Here is an 18,076-nt window from a genome sequence, read left to right as displayed (position 1 = left end):
GCCAATGTGGTGGCTACACACTCAAAATGTGAAAAGTATTTTTCCACATCCTTCTCTGAGAAAGGAGGAACATATTTTCCTACTAACATCAAATCGAAGAGGGAAGGCAGGGGATGTAGCAGCATTGGGACCAGTGGAGTCAGTTTCAGATGTTGGTCCAATTCCCTTATTTTCTTCTCATGTTTCAACTAGGACCTTTCCATCTCTAGTTTCCTCGCCTCCTCTCTGTCCTTTGCCTCACTCTCAAGGTGTTTTGTCTTGAACTTCAGTTCCAGTTCTCTTAAGTGCACAGACTGATCAACTTGAAACTGCAACTTCACCTCTTCAGACTGACTGGACTCGCTGGGCAGCAATCCCTGCTCAACAAGCACAGAGGCATCGTAGTTTTTAGCGCAACCTTCTTAAGAGAAGCTGGAGCAGTTTCAATGTGGAAACGCTCCGCAATGGACTTAAGCTGCACTTTAGTGCAATGAAAAAGCTGCTCTGTGGTAGGAGCTTTACTAAACCCCTGCAAATCAAACTCCACAGTCAATGCCCCAGAATGACTTGACATAGAACAAAGACTCTACAGCAGAAAGCTGCGACAAAGTCTTACCAGGCAGGACACAAAATAATCTCTCCCTAGAGAGTTTATGAACTAAGTAGCAGCAAATCAGTGCAACACAAAGTACTGCCACCACACACCAGGTGCTACAAAGCAGAATGCTGGTCACAAGCTACAAACCCTGCACAATAAAAGGTGACACTGCCAAACAGAACCAAAATTTTATATAGTAATGGCGCAGTTAGCACCACCATAGGACCACACGGAGCCAAAAGCAAGCAATCAAAGCTCACAAAAAACACGAGGCTGACAACAACAATAGTGGTAACTTCACAACTTTTTTAGACCAAATAGTACAGAAATAGCATCAGAAATGCTGCCACCCCCACACAAAACAGTGCAACTGAAGTACTACCCACTACTAATCTTACCCAACCAGTAAGAAAGTAGCATACACAAATACTTTCCCCGCAAAAAAGTGACCACACAAACACAAAGCTCACACAAACAAAATGAAAGCATGAGCACTGACACAACAACAGCCTACCAGTTAATAAAAATCACTGCTCATAACAAAAGAAAGTCTCAGTTTGTCACTTATCGATTATTCTGACAGCGTTCGCAGTTTTTTGGGGCCACACTGACGTATCTACCCCGAGGCAGGGACTTGTTTTGCCCCCGTAACAATTCTCAAAAATTGTCCTGCGAGGGTGGTTTCTGTGGTGGAGAAACGCACCAATGGGGTGAGACCCCGTAAAGCTACCCCCAAGTTGCAGTGGAAACAGGCCTTATGATTGGCCAGTCTGCATAGAGGGGCAGGACTTAGCAAAGGGTCATTCATAAGATTGAACTGTGTTTTTGCACCAGCCCTTTCCACTATGTAGGCAACAACATACCACATACATGTTTGTTGAGCATCATGAGTGCACCTTTAGGGTACTCATAGTGCATTTTACCGTACTTCTCATTGTGAACGCACTTATGCTGTCATATTGCAAGTATAAGACAGAAATATCTGATTTGAGACACAGCATTAAATTCAAGATCAGATTTGAGGTCTGAATTGAGATAATTGAGATAAAAACCTGAACAAAAAGCTGCTTTTCTGCTCACCACTGATTGTTGAATATTTATGAACTGTGCTACAATATATTTATACTCCTTACAAGTGTGATACACATTATCCAACACTGGAGAGAGAGGGAAATTAATTATTAACGAATAATAAGCTTGAGTCTGCAGAGCTTTCCTTTACCTACCTCTCATTATTGCAGCACTCATTTTTTTGCTGAGCAGCGACGGTGCAAGAAAAGCAATGGATTCTATAAATGGATCCCATCCACCATGTTAATGCCCCAACATGCGCCGGTTGATTCCTTAAGGTTTCCATGATTTGCAAAAATGAAATGCTTTCCAGGCTCGTGAGTATCAGCAGATGCAGATTAAGGTTGTGCTGATCTATGCATGGCAACGTGTGTGTGTGTATGTGTGTGTAAGTTCACACAGGTATTTATGCCGGAGGTTTTTCTGATTATGTCCTCTCGAATGTTGCATTAATCATAGGTTCTGCACTATATGAACAGTTGGCATGTGCTCATTAATCCATCTGTCTCCTTTTAATCCACCCCAACGCTCGCTGGATATGACTCACTGCTACAGGCCCAGGTAAGAGCTGCTTTTCTCAGCTATTTGTAAATGTAGTCGCAGATGTTAAGTGTCACTGATGTCACTGGGTCACTGTCAGATAGATGTAAACAGTCAACAGTATTCTCACTGTAAGTAAACAAGGCACTATCAGATTGGAGTGTTATTTATACAGACATTTCTCAGAGTCAGAGCTGCTCTGGGGGCAGAAATAATCTCGTTGTCTGAGTTAAACCTCGGAGAGCTGAGCCACAGGATCACTGTGAATTAGGGAAAACTTTACTGACAAACTTAGAGGGCTAAGAGGACCTACTTATAGAAATATAAATTACAGAAGCCACTTTTCCCCTTTTTTTTCTCTTGAGTAAGATGATGATAATCATGAGTTGGCTCAAACCAGAAGTGTCAATCTGCTACTTTGCTGCTGTGTCTGTTTTAAATCATACCAAGAGCTCGCTAAGCACATGAATAATGATGCTCTGCCCACAGGTGTATGAGGTGGTGCCGTGTCAGAGTGACTGTAATCAGTATGTGTGGGTGGCCGAGCCGTGGAGCGTGTGGAAAGTCAGCAACGTGGACTTAAAAGAGAACTGCGGCGAGGGCGTGCAGACCAGGAAAGTCAGGTACTTGTCAAGCTGTCTGTCCTTCTCTGTGTCCACACTTATACTGTTTATACAAAGAGGAAGATTCTCCACTTTTAATAGTAGTGTATATTAGTTATGCAATTATAATCATATTAGTTGATTGTTCAAGTAACAACATTGGTTAACAAAATAACAAAAATGCTGATTATTAACCCTTTGAGATCTGAGCAAATTGGTTTGATTTCTTGCAAAAACACATAATATTTGGATTAAACTGCTGAATCTGATTGGACTGATTCAGAGTATGGTACAGCCCTAATATTTCCTGACATCGTCTCATATTGATTGCCAGCCCCTGAATTGAATCAGATCAAAATTGCATGGTGACACACTTTGTAATATTATTATATATCAAATTGTCGTCCAGAAAGTCAATATATTATTGTATTGTAATGAAACTTGTGATTTATGGCCCAAAACTAATTGTAAGGTGAAAGTGTCAGAAATGTGCTTGTCAGATGTGAGTTTTCTTAAACTGAGACGTGGTGTTGGGCTTTGTTGTCAACACAAACAATATGAAGACATCAACTTGGGCTTTTGGAATATGTGATGGGCTCTTATTAGTTTTTTTCTTTTTCTTTTTAAATAAATTATTTAATCAGAAAAATAATTTGGGATTAATCAGCATCAGTTGCAGGTTGTCATTCCTTTCCTAATTCAGACTCATGGTATTTTGTATCCAATTCAATATTACTAAAAAAAAAAAACATGCAAATGATTCGTGTTAATCTATCTAACACGGTTCAGCTGACAGTCAACAACAGACATGCTGCCAAATTCTTTCAGTTGGAACTCAAACTTTTTTGAACTCATTTTTCTGCACATGCTGAGACATACACTATATTAGACCCCCAATGCTGTCATTAGATGGCACGTGAGCAATACTAAACCAAAGATCACAGACTGGGAAACTGTGGATCAAAAATACACTCCAATAATACGACACTGGGACATCACTGGCAGAAGAGATATCAGTATCTATACTCATAGTCAATTAAGTGCTTGGATGGTTGATGTACAATCACAGTAAGTAAAAACAAATGACCTCAGTTGACATTATCAGTGAATATAGTCAGTCTCACCTCCTCTTTATCTTGTCTACTGGTGTGTAAAAATCTGTAATTTGGAGGAAAACAGTTCAAATATTTTGGCTGCGGCAAAGAAAACGTTTTGCCCACTGATCTCCTGAACGCATGTCTATTCCTATCTCTCTCCACGTTACTCTGTTTGCTACAACAACCCACAAATGGTGACGTTTAATCTTATATGACATTTATATAAAACACTGCCAAACACTGCCCAACAAAACTTTTTTTTCAGATACAGCAATGAAACAGTGGATTGCTCTCACTAAAAATGTTAGAAACTGTTGTAGTTTCACTTTAAAACTGATGTTACAAAATGGCTGAAAGACAGACAGTCATGTTGTCAGTAAGATCTGATAAAGCCTCTCTTAGCATTTATGCACTGATCTGTCCTAAATGTGTACCTTATCAATGTTATATGGAATTATACTTTTTGATATATATGTGCAGTTTATTAACACCCAGGGACAACAGATTGTGCTGCATCTGGTGCATGAGATGTACTGTACACTGTCCCTGTTTTAAATAAACCTATAAACAAAATGGAAAATGAATAAACAGTGTGGTTAGGTAGTCGCCCAAAGACTCATTTGATTGGATAAACTTTTGTGTGCGCTCCTGAGAACACGATGAGTCATCAAACATTTAAAAACTTTTACCTGGTTTTGCAGGAAGAGAAAAGACAGGGATTTTAATGCAAAATAGTCTGATGATGCTGTTCTGACAAAAAGCAAGCGGTAAATGATCAGTAAACACAGAGACACAGGATTAAAACAGTGAACATGTATTTTTCATGAAAACAAAATGACAATTAAAAAAAAAGGTTGCATCTTACTCTCAGGTGTTTAATTCATCCTGTAGGTGTTCCATCGGCTGCTTTCGACCCTCTATAGCCAGCGGAGTTTGTGTTGCTGTGACCAAAAACATATTTTTTATTTTTCATAAATTTTACCTCTCTTACTCTGAGTTACACACCCCACTGCTTGAGAAACGCATAGGTTGTCAAGTACGTCATGTACCTGCCAGCTCCATGTCCAGTTAAAACATAATGTCTGACTCTTCTGTTCTCTGGAGCGCAAAAGCAGCTAAAATAAGGTCAGTTTCTGTGTTTCTCCACCAATCCCAAAGGTGCATGCTCAACACCATAGACGGCCCGTCGGAGCCTGTAGAGGACTACCTGTGCGACCCCGAGGAGATGCCCCTGGGGGCCAGGGAGAGCCGGCTGCCCTGCCCCGAGGACTGCGTCCTGAACGACTGGGGCCCCTGGAGCCGCTGCAGCCTGGTGAGAGCTGAACCCCGGATCAGAAAGCAGCAGCTCAGCTGTCTGGCACAGATACGGGGACGTCAGATTTCTGTGAAGCCCTCTGAGATTTATCTTGATATCTTTTTCTTGTCAGAAATATTTTCTCTGAGGCTGAAGGAATTCAAAGCGTAGCCGCACTGTATCATTGTGAGCAGTGTGTGAATCTTTGTCAACAGGCTATTTCTCGTCCACAGAGGAGGAATAAAAGAGATATATGAACTGGGAAGCAGAAGAAAAATGGCTTATATATCTCCTAAATTACACTGTACTCTCTGTGCATTCAGCAGGGAGGGGAGATGATTTATGATAAAGACTCAGAACTCCTGAGCAGCTTTCCAAATTTACATTTTGTGACACACAACCCTAACAGCATCAGCAGCGATGTGGTGGTAAACATAAAGCCGGCTAAAATATTACCCCTGGCTTATCATCATCATTTGGCAGACAACCATAAACAGTGAAGGTAATTAGTGAATTTTCAGGAAAATATTGATTTATGATAACATTATTTAGTAAGATGTTCAGTGCTACTTTGAATTCACCTCATAAATTAATTTCAACCTAAAGTTTAATGGTAAAATGGGTAGATCATGAAAATGTATCTCTCTATATCATGACCTGAGAGTCCTTTCCCATCCCACTGTAAAATGTGAAGACTTTGCAAATTGAGTTTTGTAAAGAGACACCGACTGCTGATTTCATCACAGCAGCAAAGCACACACCTACAGGCTACAGCACGTACGCAATCTTTGTTCTCACTTTCCCCAAAACATGTAAGATTTCAGAACATCCTGTTCAGCTCCTCCGCCCCTGATACCGCTGGCTCGTGGTAAAAAGCCATTTTAACTGCTCTGGTTTCACCTGCTGTTCTCACAGCAGCACCCTGGCCATTGTTAATCACACCCCATTCTCTCCCAAAGTGCTTGACATGCCGACTTCCCACAATTCCAATCTCGTGCTGGAGTCTGCAGTGGCACCAGCGGGGCCTCCTTCACATGTTTTATTCATCGAGCCAGCGATGGAGTTATTCAAAAGGCTGTCATTTTCTCCCCCCAACTCTCTTCTTCGCAAGCAATGACCGTGTAGAATCTGGTGGTTTACCGTTCCAGCAGAATATTAGTTTCAGCTCTCCTGTCATTTCAGGAAAAAAATCAAATTCCAAGTTCTGGGAATACCAGGAGAGAGAGGATCTTTATTCGTTTATTTATTTTTAGAAATACAGCGATGAAACATCCCTGCAGGGCTAAAGCCTACGCAGACTCTGAGAGAATGTTTTGACATAAGAAATCTTAATGAATTGTTGGGAATTAATCCAGAAGTGGGCAAATTCACTCAGATATCTCCTTTAATGTTCACTGAATATAGAGATCAGTGTAGAGGGAGCTCTGTGGCGTAGTTCCAGTTCAGGGATATGTCTGTATTCAGTTCTTATCACGCTCTGCAGTATGGACTGCTTAGTCATTTACGCCTTTTTAAGAACATATTTGTCCAGTTTTTAATGTGGAGTCTTTTGTTTCAGCCCTGCACCAGAACCAACAGTCGAGTCCGGACGGCGTATACCCTCCGGTCGCCCACTGTAGGGAGGCAGTGTCCAGACACGACTGACAAAGAGCCCTGCAGCCTGAACCTCAACTGTTTCAACTACTTCTACAACATCACAGGTGAAGGAAATGTAAAATGATGCTCTGTGTACGTAAAGTCCCAGTGGGCCGAGTTCTCTTCTCTCTGTAAGGTCGTTGAAGCAGTTTGTTTGTGGCAGACGTGCGTCTCCTTAAAATGCTGGTACTGTACGTGGTTGTATTTCGGATGGAGCAGGTTTTTGGGCTGCAGCCACGGGTGCGTCAGGGTAAATATTTCTCCACTTTGAGCAATCATCAATATGAAAACAGGCTTTAAAACTGTCTGTAAACAAGACTGCGAACACAGCCTCCATCTCAGAATGAGCTCCTCATCAGTTTTAACAGCAAGAGGAGCGATCGATAAATTAATCATCTGCTTTTCATTTTCAGCAGCCTCATTGCTTTTGTTTCTTGAGCTAAGATGATTGCAAACTTTGCAAGGGGGCGTTGTATAATGATGATGCAACATCAGTGGAGCTCTTTTTAATCTCGCTCACAGCTGCTCTTCTCAAAGCTCCTCTCTGATCAAAAGCTAATTTTTTTGTTTGTTGGTTGCATTTCGGTGTAACTCCACTTGTCAATGGAAGGTTGAATGGGGACAAATTATGTTTTTCATCAGCTGCAATCATTAAAGCCTGTAGGTTGCCAAGTGCAAGTAAAACTGTTGGCCACTTTACGTTTGGTACTTTGCTCAGTATCACCTCTGTGGCGATAAATGAGGAAAGACAAATGTTTTTTTTAAATTTACTTTTAACTGTTTAAAATTTGAAGTAAATGAATTTTTTTGGCCATTTATGGGCATTGGCAACTAGATGTGAACACTAACACATCACCTTTTACATTTGCAAACAGTTGCTTTTGTCACATCCAACAGTTAGAAAACATTATCATTTATTTGGAGTCGTGTTTCTGGCCTCCTACCAAATGTAACAGATGAAATACATGAGGGACAGATGCGATATGTCATGTGGGCGGAGCAGAAAAGGGTTTTTCACCAGCTACACAGACTGTCTTTGCAGGTGAGGTTGCTGCCAGCTTTATCGTGTGTGAACTGAGTTTTACCAAATGATAATATATTCGATTATAGAGGGTTTGGAAGCATATAGTCTATATTAGCTGGCACTGAATTAATCAACCAGATTGTTTTAATAACAGGAGCCAGTGATTGGATTTGATGTGTTTATTTTAATGTGAAATGTGAAAACACCCACAGTTCTGCTTGCTTTGCATTGCCTCTTGTACAATGAGGTATTATTTGTTAATTTTTGTAAACAGATTGTGTTTGTTTTTACACAGTTTTATTTAGTTTTTAACCTGTTGGAGGCCCACAGAGCCATGCACAGAAAATAGACCAGCTGTGCAAAAGTAAAGTTGAGCAGCGTGATGCCCTCACGGGCAGGTGTGGCTTCCGTATTCAGCGTAGCAGCTTCACTAAATTTTATTAGTCGCGCTCTGCTGCAGGCATCCCTCACACCTGTGTCCTATATTCACTCCCTTTTAGCTCTGTTTTTGGTCTCCACCATCTCTTGAGGCTCTTTAACTGCTAAATCAGAGCGCAGGCTTAACTTTTACACTAGTAGCTCTGGGAAGACCATCTTTAATAGCTGGTTGCACCCATCTCTTTTTGTCGTTTTTACTATTTCTTCTTTTTATTATTATTTTTTTTTAATTTGATTGCTTTTGTTTGAACTCGAAAGCTTATAAAAGAAATTATTTGAAAAATGTGCTACGCTGACTCTGATGCAGCCCCTCACTACTCTGTAACTTTGCTCAATATCCTGCTCAAAGCACTATCTGATGGTGACATGTTTAGACTAATAGCCAGTCAAAGCTGAAGGAAAGTTGTAATTAGTATCACAGCTGTCTAGACTGAAGTTGCAAAAACACCCACAGCTGCTGGTAACGTTCTGCTGATAGTAACAGTGGTCACTGGATGTAGCCTCAGTTGTATGAGTGTGAGAACTTCAAGGACAGGAAGAGGGACTGATACTGCGTCTGGACTCAGTGAGGGATGTGGAAATGTGATGCAATACGATACAACAGGACACAACATGAGACTTGAGACAACCCTATATGATACGATATGAGAAATTTGTCTTGGACTCAGCACCCATTAACAAAACATCCAGAGCCGTACCAAATCACCCAATAAATTGCAAATAATCCAGATTGCACATGTAAAATATTGCACATACATTGTACATAACACATATTATGAGCACCTGACCACAAGCTGACTGTTGGTAAATATGCTGGTGGGTTTGCTTCGCTTACCAGCCCCTAAAACAGTGGTAGTCTTTTGTGTGGCTGGTAGATTTTGGGATCCTTCAGCTACAGTAGCAGGTAGACAAAAAGGTACATTTCCAGCCCTGGTGACCAGACTATCATAGTTTATAAAAATGCAGCACAGTGATGACACAGATATTTCATGCAACAGACGTACCGTATATAACACAGACCTGCCAATGCAAATTTAACCGGCGTCAGACCTGTTTATATGAGTCAGCTGTTACTGTAAGTACAGACTTCAGTCAGCGTCATGCAGTCTCATGGATGCAGCCATCCGCAAGTTTAGCTTGCACATGCACAGAAATGGTTGCATGCAAGACTATTTTGGTCCAGAGCCCCGAAAATGCTCCACTATGTTCACCAGATGGTCTCCAACTGTGTCTGTTTGCTGTTGGGTGCCAAGCAGGTGGTATACAGTTGGTTTTTCAGAGCTTTTTCTCAGAAAAAGACGCTATGAGAGCAGTGAGAGTGAACCAGACAGCTGAACAGTGAGCTGAAACTCACTATAAAACACCGTAAAGCCAAGAGGAGCTGCAGATTCAGGTGATAATTCTGTGAAAATTCATCTCTACAAGTTACAACTTTCACACATTTTCTCCGTTTTCACATTGTCATTTCATATGGTGTTATTATAAAAGCATAGATTTTAGCAGCTTTAAAGAGAAAAGATTTCCAAAACCGTTCATAGATTAGAGCTGGCAGCCTCCCTGAGCTCCTCTCTGATCCACAGGATATCACACCTCCATATCACATGTCACAGAAGCTTCTCTTTCATATTTCACCCTGGAAACTGTAAAACTATTTAAATAAGAGTGGGAAAAAAGAGGGATTGGCAGCGTTCCTATATTTCATTTGGATTTGTTGTGTTGCTTTCATTTCTGCTGCCCCACATTCTCAACCAGCCCACCCTCCTCCTCTGTTTTCCCTTTGTGTTGCTACACCAGGAGACGTGACATATAATCCTTACTGCTGGGTTCACAGTGGCATACAGGCATCCCAGGGTATAGGTACATAATATACGAGCAGAGCTTATTATTGGGTAAAACGTTCTTCTTTTTTTTTTTCTTTGTTGATGCTGAGACCATCCAAGCTGCTCTTTCCTTCAGTTTTTCTCCTTTTCTTGCTGTCTCTCTCTCAGTCTCTTACTGTCGCTCTTTCTTGTTGCAATCTCCCTATTTTGGGTCCCCAGAGTGCCACAAAGCTCCTCGGCAGAAGGAGACACAATTCCCTGAGTCGAGTTTGCAAACGAGCTCACTGCAGCTAAAAACAGCCACTCATCTTTGTCAGCGGATGGCACACTTCATGAGTGATACCTCAGCCTGCTTGTTGCAGAGTTTTTTTTAAAACAACAGCATGCATGCTGTTGTTTTAAAGGCACCCAAAGCTTGGAAGAAAATGTTGTCTCTACACTTCACAGGATTTTTTTATTTTTTATTTTTTGGTGAGGGAGGCCAAGGTTCAGCCTCTTACAGCTCTGGATTTTTTTCTGTCGTGGTTTATTTGAGGAAAACTTGTATTGATGTTGCTTTTAAATCCCGGTTATTTAGCTCAAATCTGACCGCCTGGCCACACAGCTCGCTTATGATGCTGGCATGAAAGGATATTGATGGCAGCCAGATTTATTGGATTTAAGTGAGCTGTTATAAACCTTCAATGACCCTTCTTGCTGACAAAGTAATCATCTGTTATCGATGGTGATCTCCGCCGGCCAGAAGCTATTTAGAGCCTGACTCCAAACACACACACACAAACACACAGATTATTTTCAGCCATTTTGACTTGAGTTTTGTGGCAGAACGGAAGGCAGTCAGAGGGAGAAGAAGTGTGTCATGCAATAAAGGCAATGAGCTGAAGTCAAAGCTGCAGTGTGTCAAGCACAAGGCGTGCTCGCCATTCTGCTGAGTCATCTCATAATAGTTCATTTATATGCATGGCACGCCCATCCTAAAAGATCTATCCACAGTGCACCGAAGGCACAAGAATTTTAGTTTACATCAGCAGTATAGCTGGTAATTAATTTGATATTGCTGCACTGTGTCAGTACACTATACCAAAAATTCTACAAATTAACCCTTTAACACCTGGATTGACATCAGTTTTCATGTGCTGCATTCAGACCCTTTCTGACAACATTTGAACCTCTGAAACCGAAGAAAAATGGTTTGATTTTCTTTCAGAAACACTGGGAAAAAAATAATGAACAGCTTGGAAAGGAGGTGACAAAGAAGTGATCTGAAAATTATTTGACATGATCAATAAACTGTATTTATATTTCTCTTAACTATGTTTATTCAGTTACAGAAAAATTATCTTTTTCGGCATTTCTTGGGATGATTTTCTTTCTTTTTTTTAACTTTATTTCTTTTTGTTTAACTTATATTTAGGTCATTTTCTCGTGTGTTTTTTTTCCTTTCATTTTTCTTTTTTAAACTTATTTTTAGGTAATTTTCTTGTAACTTTTTACTAATTTCTTGATACTTTTTTGGGCCATTTTGTAAATTTTTGTCGCTCGCAGCCATCTTTCCATGTTTTTAAAAGAAATCAAACCAATTCGCTCAGATTTCAAAGAGTTAATTGAGATTTTAATGAAAATCCTTGTGCTTTTTTTGCCTGGAGCCCACTTTTTTTAGCATATACAACATTGAGCTAAACAACTTTCAAAGTAACATGAGGCAGCAGGGTGCATAGTACATCTCTGTGTGTTCACCCTTTAAAAGCTAAGACACACCACGGTTGTCTCTCAACGTCTGGGGGTTTATTCATTCCAAAGTGTAAAGCTGATGCAGTTGAGCACTTTTGAACAGCGTCTCCTTGTTTTTGTCCCGCCACATCATCCAGCTTCAACTGAAAAAAAACATCCAAACCACAGACGCAGAACACTAGTGAAACGCTGCTTCCTTGTGACTCGTATAAACGCCGCCTGTTTTCGTTTAAAACTCGACTCCCTCTCACCTGCAGTCTCGCTCTGCTTGCACTCAGGGTGGTAAAATCAACAGCAGCCACCTGCAGAACGCTGGTAAATATTAGCTATATGTGGTGAAGCTGTGAGCTCCGCTGACAGGTATCAGTCATCATGTGACAGTCGTATTCTGCTGTAAAATGTAATTAGAGGTTTGATGAGTGAATTCTGGGATTTGAGAATGACTTGCAGCTGGTAGGTGAAAATGTTTACGTCCATCAGTACAGCTCATCATACAAATATGAAACCTAATTTTAAATGTTTCACTTGTATTCATTTGTTACATTCGCCTGCATTTCTCTGTCAAGCAGGAATATTAGAAACCACGAGAGGTTTTATGAAACCATTTTATTTTGTCCTTTGTGGATGTATGTTAAATTGGCCAGAGACTTTGGAGTGAATCAGACTGGTGTTTCTCTTCCTGCCTAAAAAGTTTTCCACTGTTGACACACGGTGTTGGGTATTTCAGGGACTAATTTTGAGTTATTATCTACCTTAATTATGTTTGCTCATTCTACTCTGGGTGAAGCTGAGGTGGCTCAAAAAGCCCTGACAACCTTGTTTTAGCATGTAATTTGTTAAAATTAAGACCCTTTTTACTGCATTAGAGACAGACAGAGAAACCAGAAACTTCCACATTTTATTAGGGTATCTCTCCATGTGACTTTCATTGACAAAAAGAAACAAAAATATAGAATGTAAAAGTCAACTTCTTGATGCTCAGTGTCTCGGATTCTGTGGTTGTCCCGAGCATCATTGTGTACTAATATTTTGATACTGACTTGTTGGAAATTATCTGTCATTGATGTTTCAGCCTGTTACCTGCTGGCCTCTTATTTATTGGTTGATGCACAGTGATGAACACTCACAGGCCAATAACATGAATATGAATGTGTTGTGTTTCTCCTCAGACTGGAGTACATGTCAGCTGAGTCCCAACGCTGTGTGTGGGAGCGGCATCAAGACCCGGATGCTCGACTGTGTCCGCAGCGATGGCAAATCGGTCGATATCAAATTCTGTGAGGAGGTGAGACGTGCAAATATTCCTCAATTGTTTTCTTTTTTTCCCTTTTTTGGTCAGTTCAATTTTTACTTTCGGTCTTTGACACCCAAATTTTTCTTAATGACTTAATCACATCAGTCATTACAATATATTATCTACCCTTCCAGTACTATTAGGCCCACAGCAACATGAAATATTCAGGAGCAGTCCCATGCAGAGATTGTTGTCGTTGCTTCAGGCTGAGCGGTTTATTCATTCATAATGTGTCTCGGCTCTCTGTAATTGTAGCCGGCGGGCTGTGGCAGAGCTGTCCCCACAGCTATTTAACCCTTGGCCCACTTCATCATCTGGCTCATTCACAAAAACTCATTGTGTCAGAATGGCTTTCACAGCAGCTTCGATATCCCAACTCTGCCGGCTTGATGCTGCCCAGCACAGCCTGTCCCCTGCCAGGACAGAGGCTTCTGGGAATTGTAGTGCTGAGGGGTCAAGCTGCTGTCCGGCTGTAACAGATTGACTTGGCTGTGCTGCGGCTGTTCGCCTGTGACATGAATGCTTTGATAACGTGTCACGAATTAACCTCTTCATTTCCTGCGTGTTCCGCAGCTGAATTTGGAGAAGAAGTGGCAGATGAACATCTCCTGTGTGGTTGAGTGTCCCGTCAACTGTCAGCTGTCGGAGTGGTCGGCCTGGTCGGACTGCTCACAGACGTGCGGACTCGAAGGTAAGATGAGAGAAATATCAGCTCAAATTGTACAAACTGTCGTTGACATTTGGCTGACATTTTTTATCTGGAGCAATTTCGAGTGTGATCAAAGAGCCGCCGGGACTCGCTGCCAGCCAGAATACAAATCTGTAACCTTTTACTAACAAGGCACCTTACCAAACATTAGGTCACCTTTTCATCGTCAAGTGAGCATAATCCTACACTGATCCCCGCACCGATATTTGTACTGCACTCTTCATGTGCAGTAATTAGATAAAATCAAAGTAAAAGCAAAAGCCAGAGCAACAACAAAATAAAGCAAACGAGACACAAGCTCAGCTCCTTTTACATTAAAGCTAGTCTGTTTTTTTAAACTTCTGTTTATTGTTTTTTTTTTCAAAATACTTATACAAAATGTCCTTTTGAACAAATATGCCTGTACATTCAGAAGTGCAAAGAGCATGTAAACATACATATATTCATACTAAGTAAAGTAGCAAACAGACAAACAGGAAAAAGTAAAATAATAAAATATATTTAAAAAATAAATAAAGAAAGAAAATAAATTTAAAATAAAAATAAAAAAGAGAATAAAATAATGATTTTTTTAAAAGGATGTCAGAGCTGTCATTTAAGTTATAACAGTGTTATAAAGAATCACTAATGGGTTTATCTTATTGAAATGGTCTGTAAGGGTTGCCATGTCAGGTAGAGCAAATTTACCTTTCCTCTGCTCTTGAATATTTAAAATAGTATATTGTTTAGTTTACTGGAACTTACTTAATTCATTTGCACTTTGTGTGTAAAAAAAAAAAGAAAGAATTTCAACAGTTAAAACATTGTGCAGGAGAGGTAAAAGACCAGAACGGCTCAAGAAAAAACATCTTCTATTACATAACATTAAACATACATTTAAAAAAAATGCATAATTAATCCAAGTTTTGAGACTAAGCGGATGCAAAACTGATAGAAATGTAGAGATTACACAAAGTTTATGTAAACAAGTTGAGATGCATTACAAAGGAAACAACAAAGTTTGATAAATCTTTGCAAATTAGAGTCCTTTCAATTGTTATGTAGATCTTGATTGTAATGATGGGTTGTTTGATAGAGATGCTTCTCTGCATTCTGAGCACGCTGCTTCATGTCTTTGCTGAGGTTACTGCCGCCTGGAGTTCCTCAGAAAAGCATGAAACCAGTGGCAGGGTTACATATCTTGTCACCCTCCACAGGTTACCTTTAAAACATTCGTATGTGGCACGTGGTCTTAATAGATTAAAGGGAAAAAAGGGGGTAAACTCTATGTCAGGGATTGAAAGGTTTACAGCGTACAGTAGCCTGGTGGCAGACACTTCTGCAGTTTGGTTTGTATAATGTCGCTCCCATTTAACACACAAAAACAATCAGTGAATATGTCAATATGTTTTTATTGTTGTTGTTGTTGTTGTTGTTGTTGTGATTGGTTGCAGGTCTGTCCAGAGGCATTTTGATCTACACCCACTGATAATGCTGCTTGGAATAAGAAAACCCACTGAGAGTTTCCGAAATAACTTGCATTAGCAGTTTGGTCTGGCATTGTCAGATGTCACGTATAACCTTAATTTGCTTGAGATAAACTTAACAGCGTCATAAAGTAGATGACAATAACATTGTTAATGTGATAATGTGAAGAGGCGGACCTGAGGTTAATTATCATAACTCTCATTATGATCCAGCTAATATTCTCATGTAAATTATTCTCTGTGTGAGAGCTGATGTGGCTCAGGAAGCTTTGAACAGTTGGTTTGGTGACGGATCGGTTTTGAGTTCAATTTCTAACTGCGTCTCTAAATATATAATTATACTGTATTTGATGTTTGTTGTACAAAAGACTTTTTTTCCATCAGAGTACAGTGAGAAACAGGTGTGACTTTTTGTTGACAGTCCCTCGGCTGCTTGTAACATGAAAGAATCAAACACAGAAAAGTCAACAGAGTCGACTTCATGATGCTCAGAAGAAGCCAGTGCTAGAGCACAGGGGCTGTACTTGGCAGCTGTAAGTTATAAGCGCGTACATGTATGGATGTAAAGCAGGACAATGCAAGTAAAAACATACAGGAATAGATGTCAAAGAGCCTGCGTACATGAAGCTTTAAAGAGCGTGTTTACATACAGAACCACAGTGATGCCTGGGGGGGGCACTTTTGCAACATGACAGAAGCCAGGGGGCTCCATACAAGTGTCTAGTATTTAAGGACATTTCTTGGATTTTAGGACATTTCTCAGATTTTAGGCATTTCTGGGAAATGCTTTACGGCGATTCTGGGAATTTAGGGAGGTTCTAGGATTTCCTGACATTTCTAGTATTTAAGGGAATTTCAAGGATTTTAGCACATTTCTCAGATTTTAGGATGTTTATAGTATTTTAGATTGTTTCTCGGATTTTAGGACATTTACGGACTTTGAGGACATTTATAGGATTTTTGGGAATTTCTGGGCTTTTGGGACATTTATGGGTCTTTAGGGCATTTCTAGGATTTCATAAGATTTAATTACATTTCTTGGATTTCTAGGATGTGAGGATTTGAGGATGTTTCCTGGATTTTGGACATTTCTAGAATTTTAGGATTACGTTTTTTGTATTTTAGGATTAAGGATTTTAGGATGTTTCTAGGATTTGAGGACACTAGGGGCTAAGCTAGAACCTCTGTCGGGGGTCGTGTGGGATCCTTCACTGACACTTTTTTTATTAAAAAACTCTATTTTGATGAGGTTTTATGCACTCTGGCACCTTATGTCTACTTTAAGTACAATAACAATTCCCAGTGTGAATGACTTTATTTTTATTGTGTATTAGAGAATGGTTTGGAGGCCACCTGACACCTTGTGGGGGGCCAGATTTGAGTATCGCTGCAGTACCATTTGTCCCATGTTTGTTTACAGGGAGCTGATTGCATCAACATTTTCCTGTGTGTTGTCGTGACTCCACAGCAAAGTACTAAAGCATGGTGTGGCTGAGTGAAAACATGCAAGCTCAGCAAAAACATACTTAAAAAAGTCCCATATCAGACGCTTCCTGTTCCCACTGGAGGCATTCGGCCAGAAAAACTCACAAAAGCAAAAGAGAGGAAGTGTTTATTTAAGAGTCTTCCCAAATGACCGGCGAAAACGTGTCCTCCTGCTGCCTGGTCGTTGTTCCCGGCGGTTCATACAATTGATTCTGTCCCATTACATCTTCCTGCTCCTCAGGGCTGTGGGGAGCGCTTTGAAGAAGAGCAGCTACAGCGATAGTTGCTAAATCATAAGGAATAAGATAAAAGTTGAAGAAAGGCTGAAGGAGCAAGAGGGGACCTTATTTGATGTTATTTTTTTGGTGTGTGTATGCGTGTGGGATGTTGTCTTGTTGGAATAGGAAATGAGGTTGTACAGTTTGTGTGAACGTGTGGGAAGGCTGATTTGTGTTTTATATGTTGAAAGGTGTCGAAGGTTGGCTAAGGTGTATTCTGAGGTGAGCAGATTGCTGGCTAGGCAGTGTGAAAACTAAACAGGGATATGCAACAAATGAAGGGTGGTGAGATTCGAGAGTGGGCGGTTTAAAACAGGAAGACAGGAAGGTCGCATTTTGAAATATGTGTGGAGGGTTTCTGTGTTGAGTTTCCCAGCTAATTCACAGCTTCGATTCTGCACTTAAATCAAACGGCCTCTGAGGTGTTTGCTGCTGTAGTGTTTGGATTTATTTAAAGACTTTGCTGATTGATGTGGAAGAAAAAACCATTTTGCTCAAGTGGACCAAGAACCAATCAAGATGCCAGAGGAAAAGTGCAGTATTTCAGGCTATTTAGAGAAGCCTGCTCCGTTAAGTGAAGTGCTATTTTGCACAGCAACTCTAATTTAATGCCGTCAAAACAAACACATACACATGCATTAAAAATGAGCTGTTTACAGAGGGAATGGATGGCTGCTGTGTGGTAAACCGCAGTGGTTGCTGCATGTGCCAAAAGCTGTTTGCCTTTAGTTTATTGTGCAGAAAACACATCCACTTAACATACTGTATAATTGTATTATGCTAGACAGAAACATGTAAAAGCTTAGCAGAAGAAAAGATGCGACTGGTTAAGTGAAGGACTCTATTTTCGATAGTGGGATAGAGAATTAGGCAGAGAGGATCCTGCTGTTGTTTTTCTAGCTAGAGCGGTACCTAATTTTTTATCTATCTAAATACTGATTATTTTATTGAACACTGTCATTAACAAACAGTTCAGCAGTGTAGCCATGGCAATGAACATTTTCAGCATGTTGTC

General features: G+C 40.4%; 1 protein-coding gene across 1 annotated transcript in view; it reads left to right on the top strand.

Annotated features, from left to right (window-relative positions):
- The window catches only part of LOC121945662 (thrombospondin type-1 domain-containing protein 7A), a 224,008-nt gene that overhangs the window by 152,995 nt on the left and 52,937 nt on the right, over nucleotides 1–18,076 (top strand). Inside the window, exons 16-21 of the mRNA XM_042489960.1 lie at nucleotides 2,204–2,209; nucleotides 2,678–2,811; nucleotides 5,046–5,199; nucleotides 6,740–6,881; nucleotides 12,999–13,114; nucleotides 13,697–13,814. Of these exons, the coding sequence (XP_042345894.1) occupies nucleotides 2,204–2,209; nucleotides 2,678–2,811; nucleotides 5,046–5,199; nucleotides 6,740–6,881; nucleotides 12,999–13,114; nucleotides 13,697–13,814 (670 nt within the window). The remainder of the gene's footprint in view (nucleotides 1–2,203; nucleotides 2,210–2,677; nucleotides 2,812–5,045; nucleotides 5,200–6,739; nucleotides 6,882–12,998; nucleotides 13,115–13,696; nucleotides 13,815–18,076) is intronic.

Source organism: Plectropomus leopardus, chromosome 7 (assembly GCF_008729295.1).
Source record: "Plectropomus leopardus isolate mb chromosome 7, YSFRI_Pleo_2.0, whole genome shotgun sequence".
Lineage (NCBI taxonomy): Eukaryota > Metazoa > Chordata > Actinopteri > Perciformes > Serranidae > Plectropomus > Plectropomus leopardus.
Note: the sequence above shows the minus strand (reverse complement) of the source record. Positions and strands in the feature narration are given on the sequence as shown.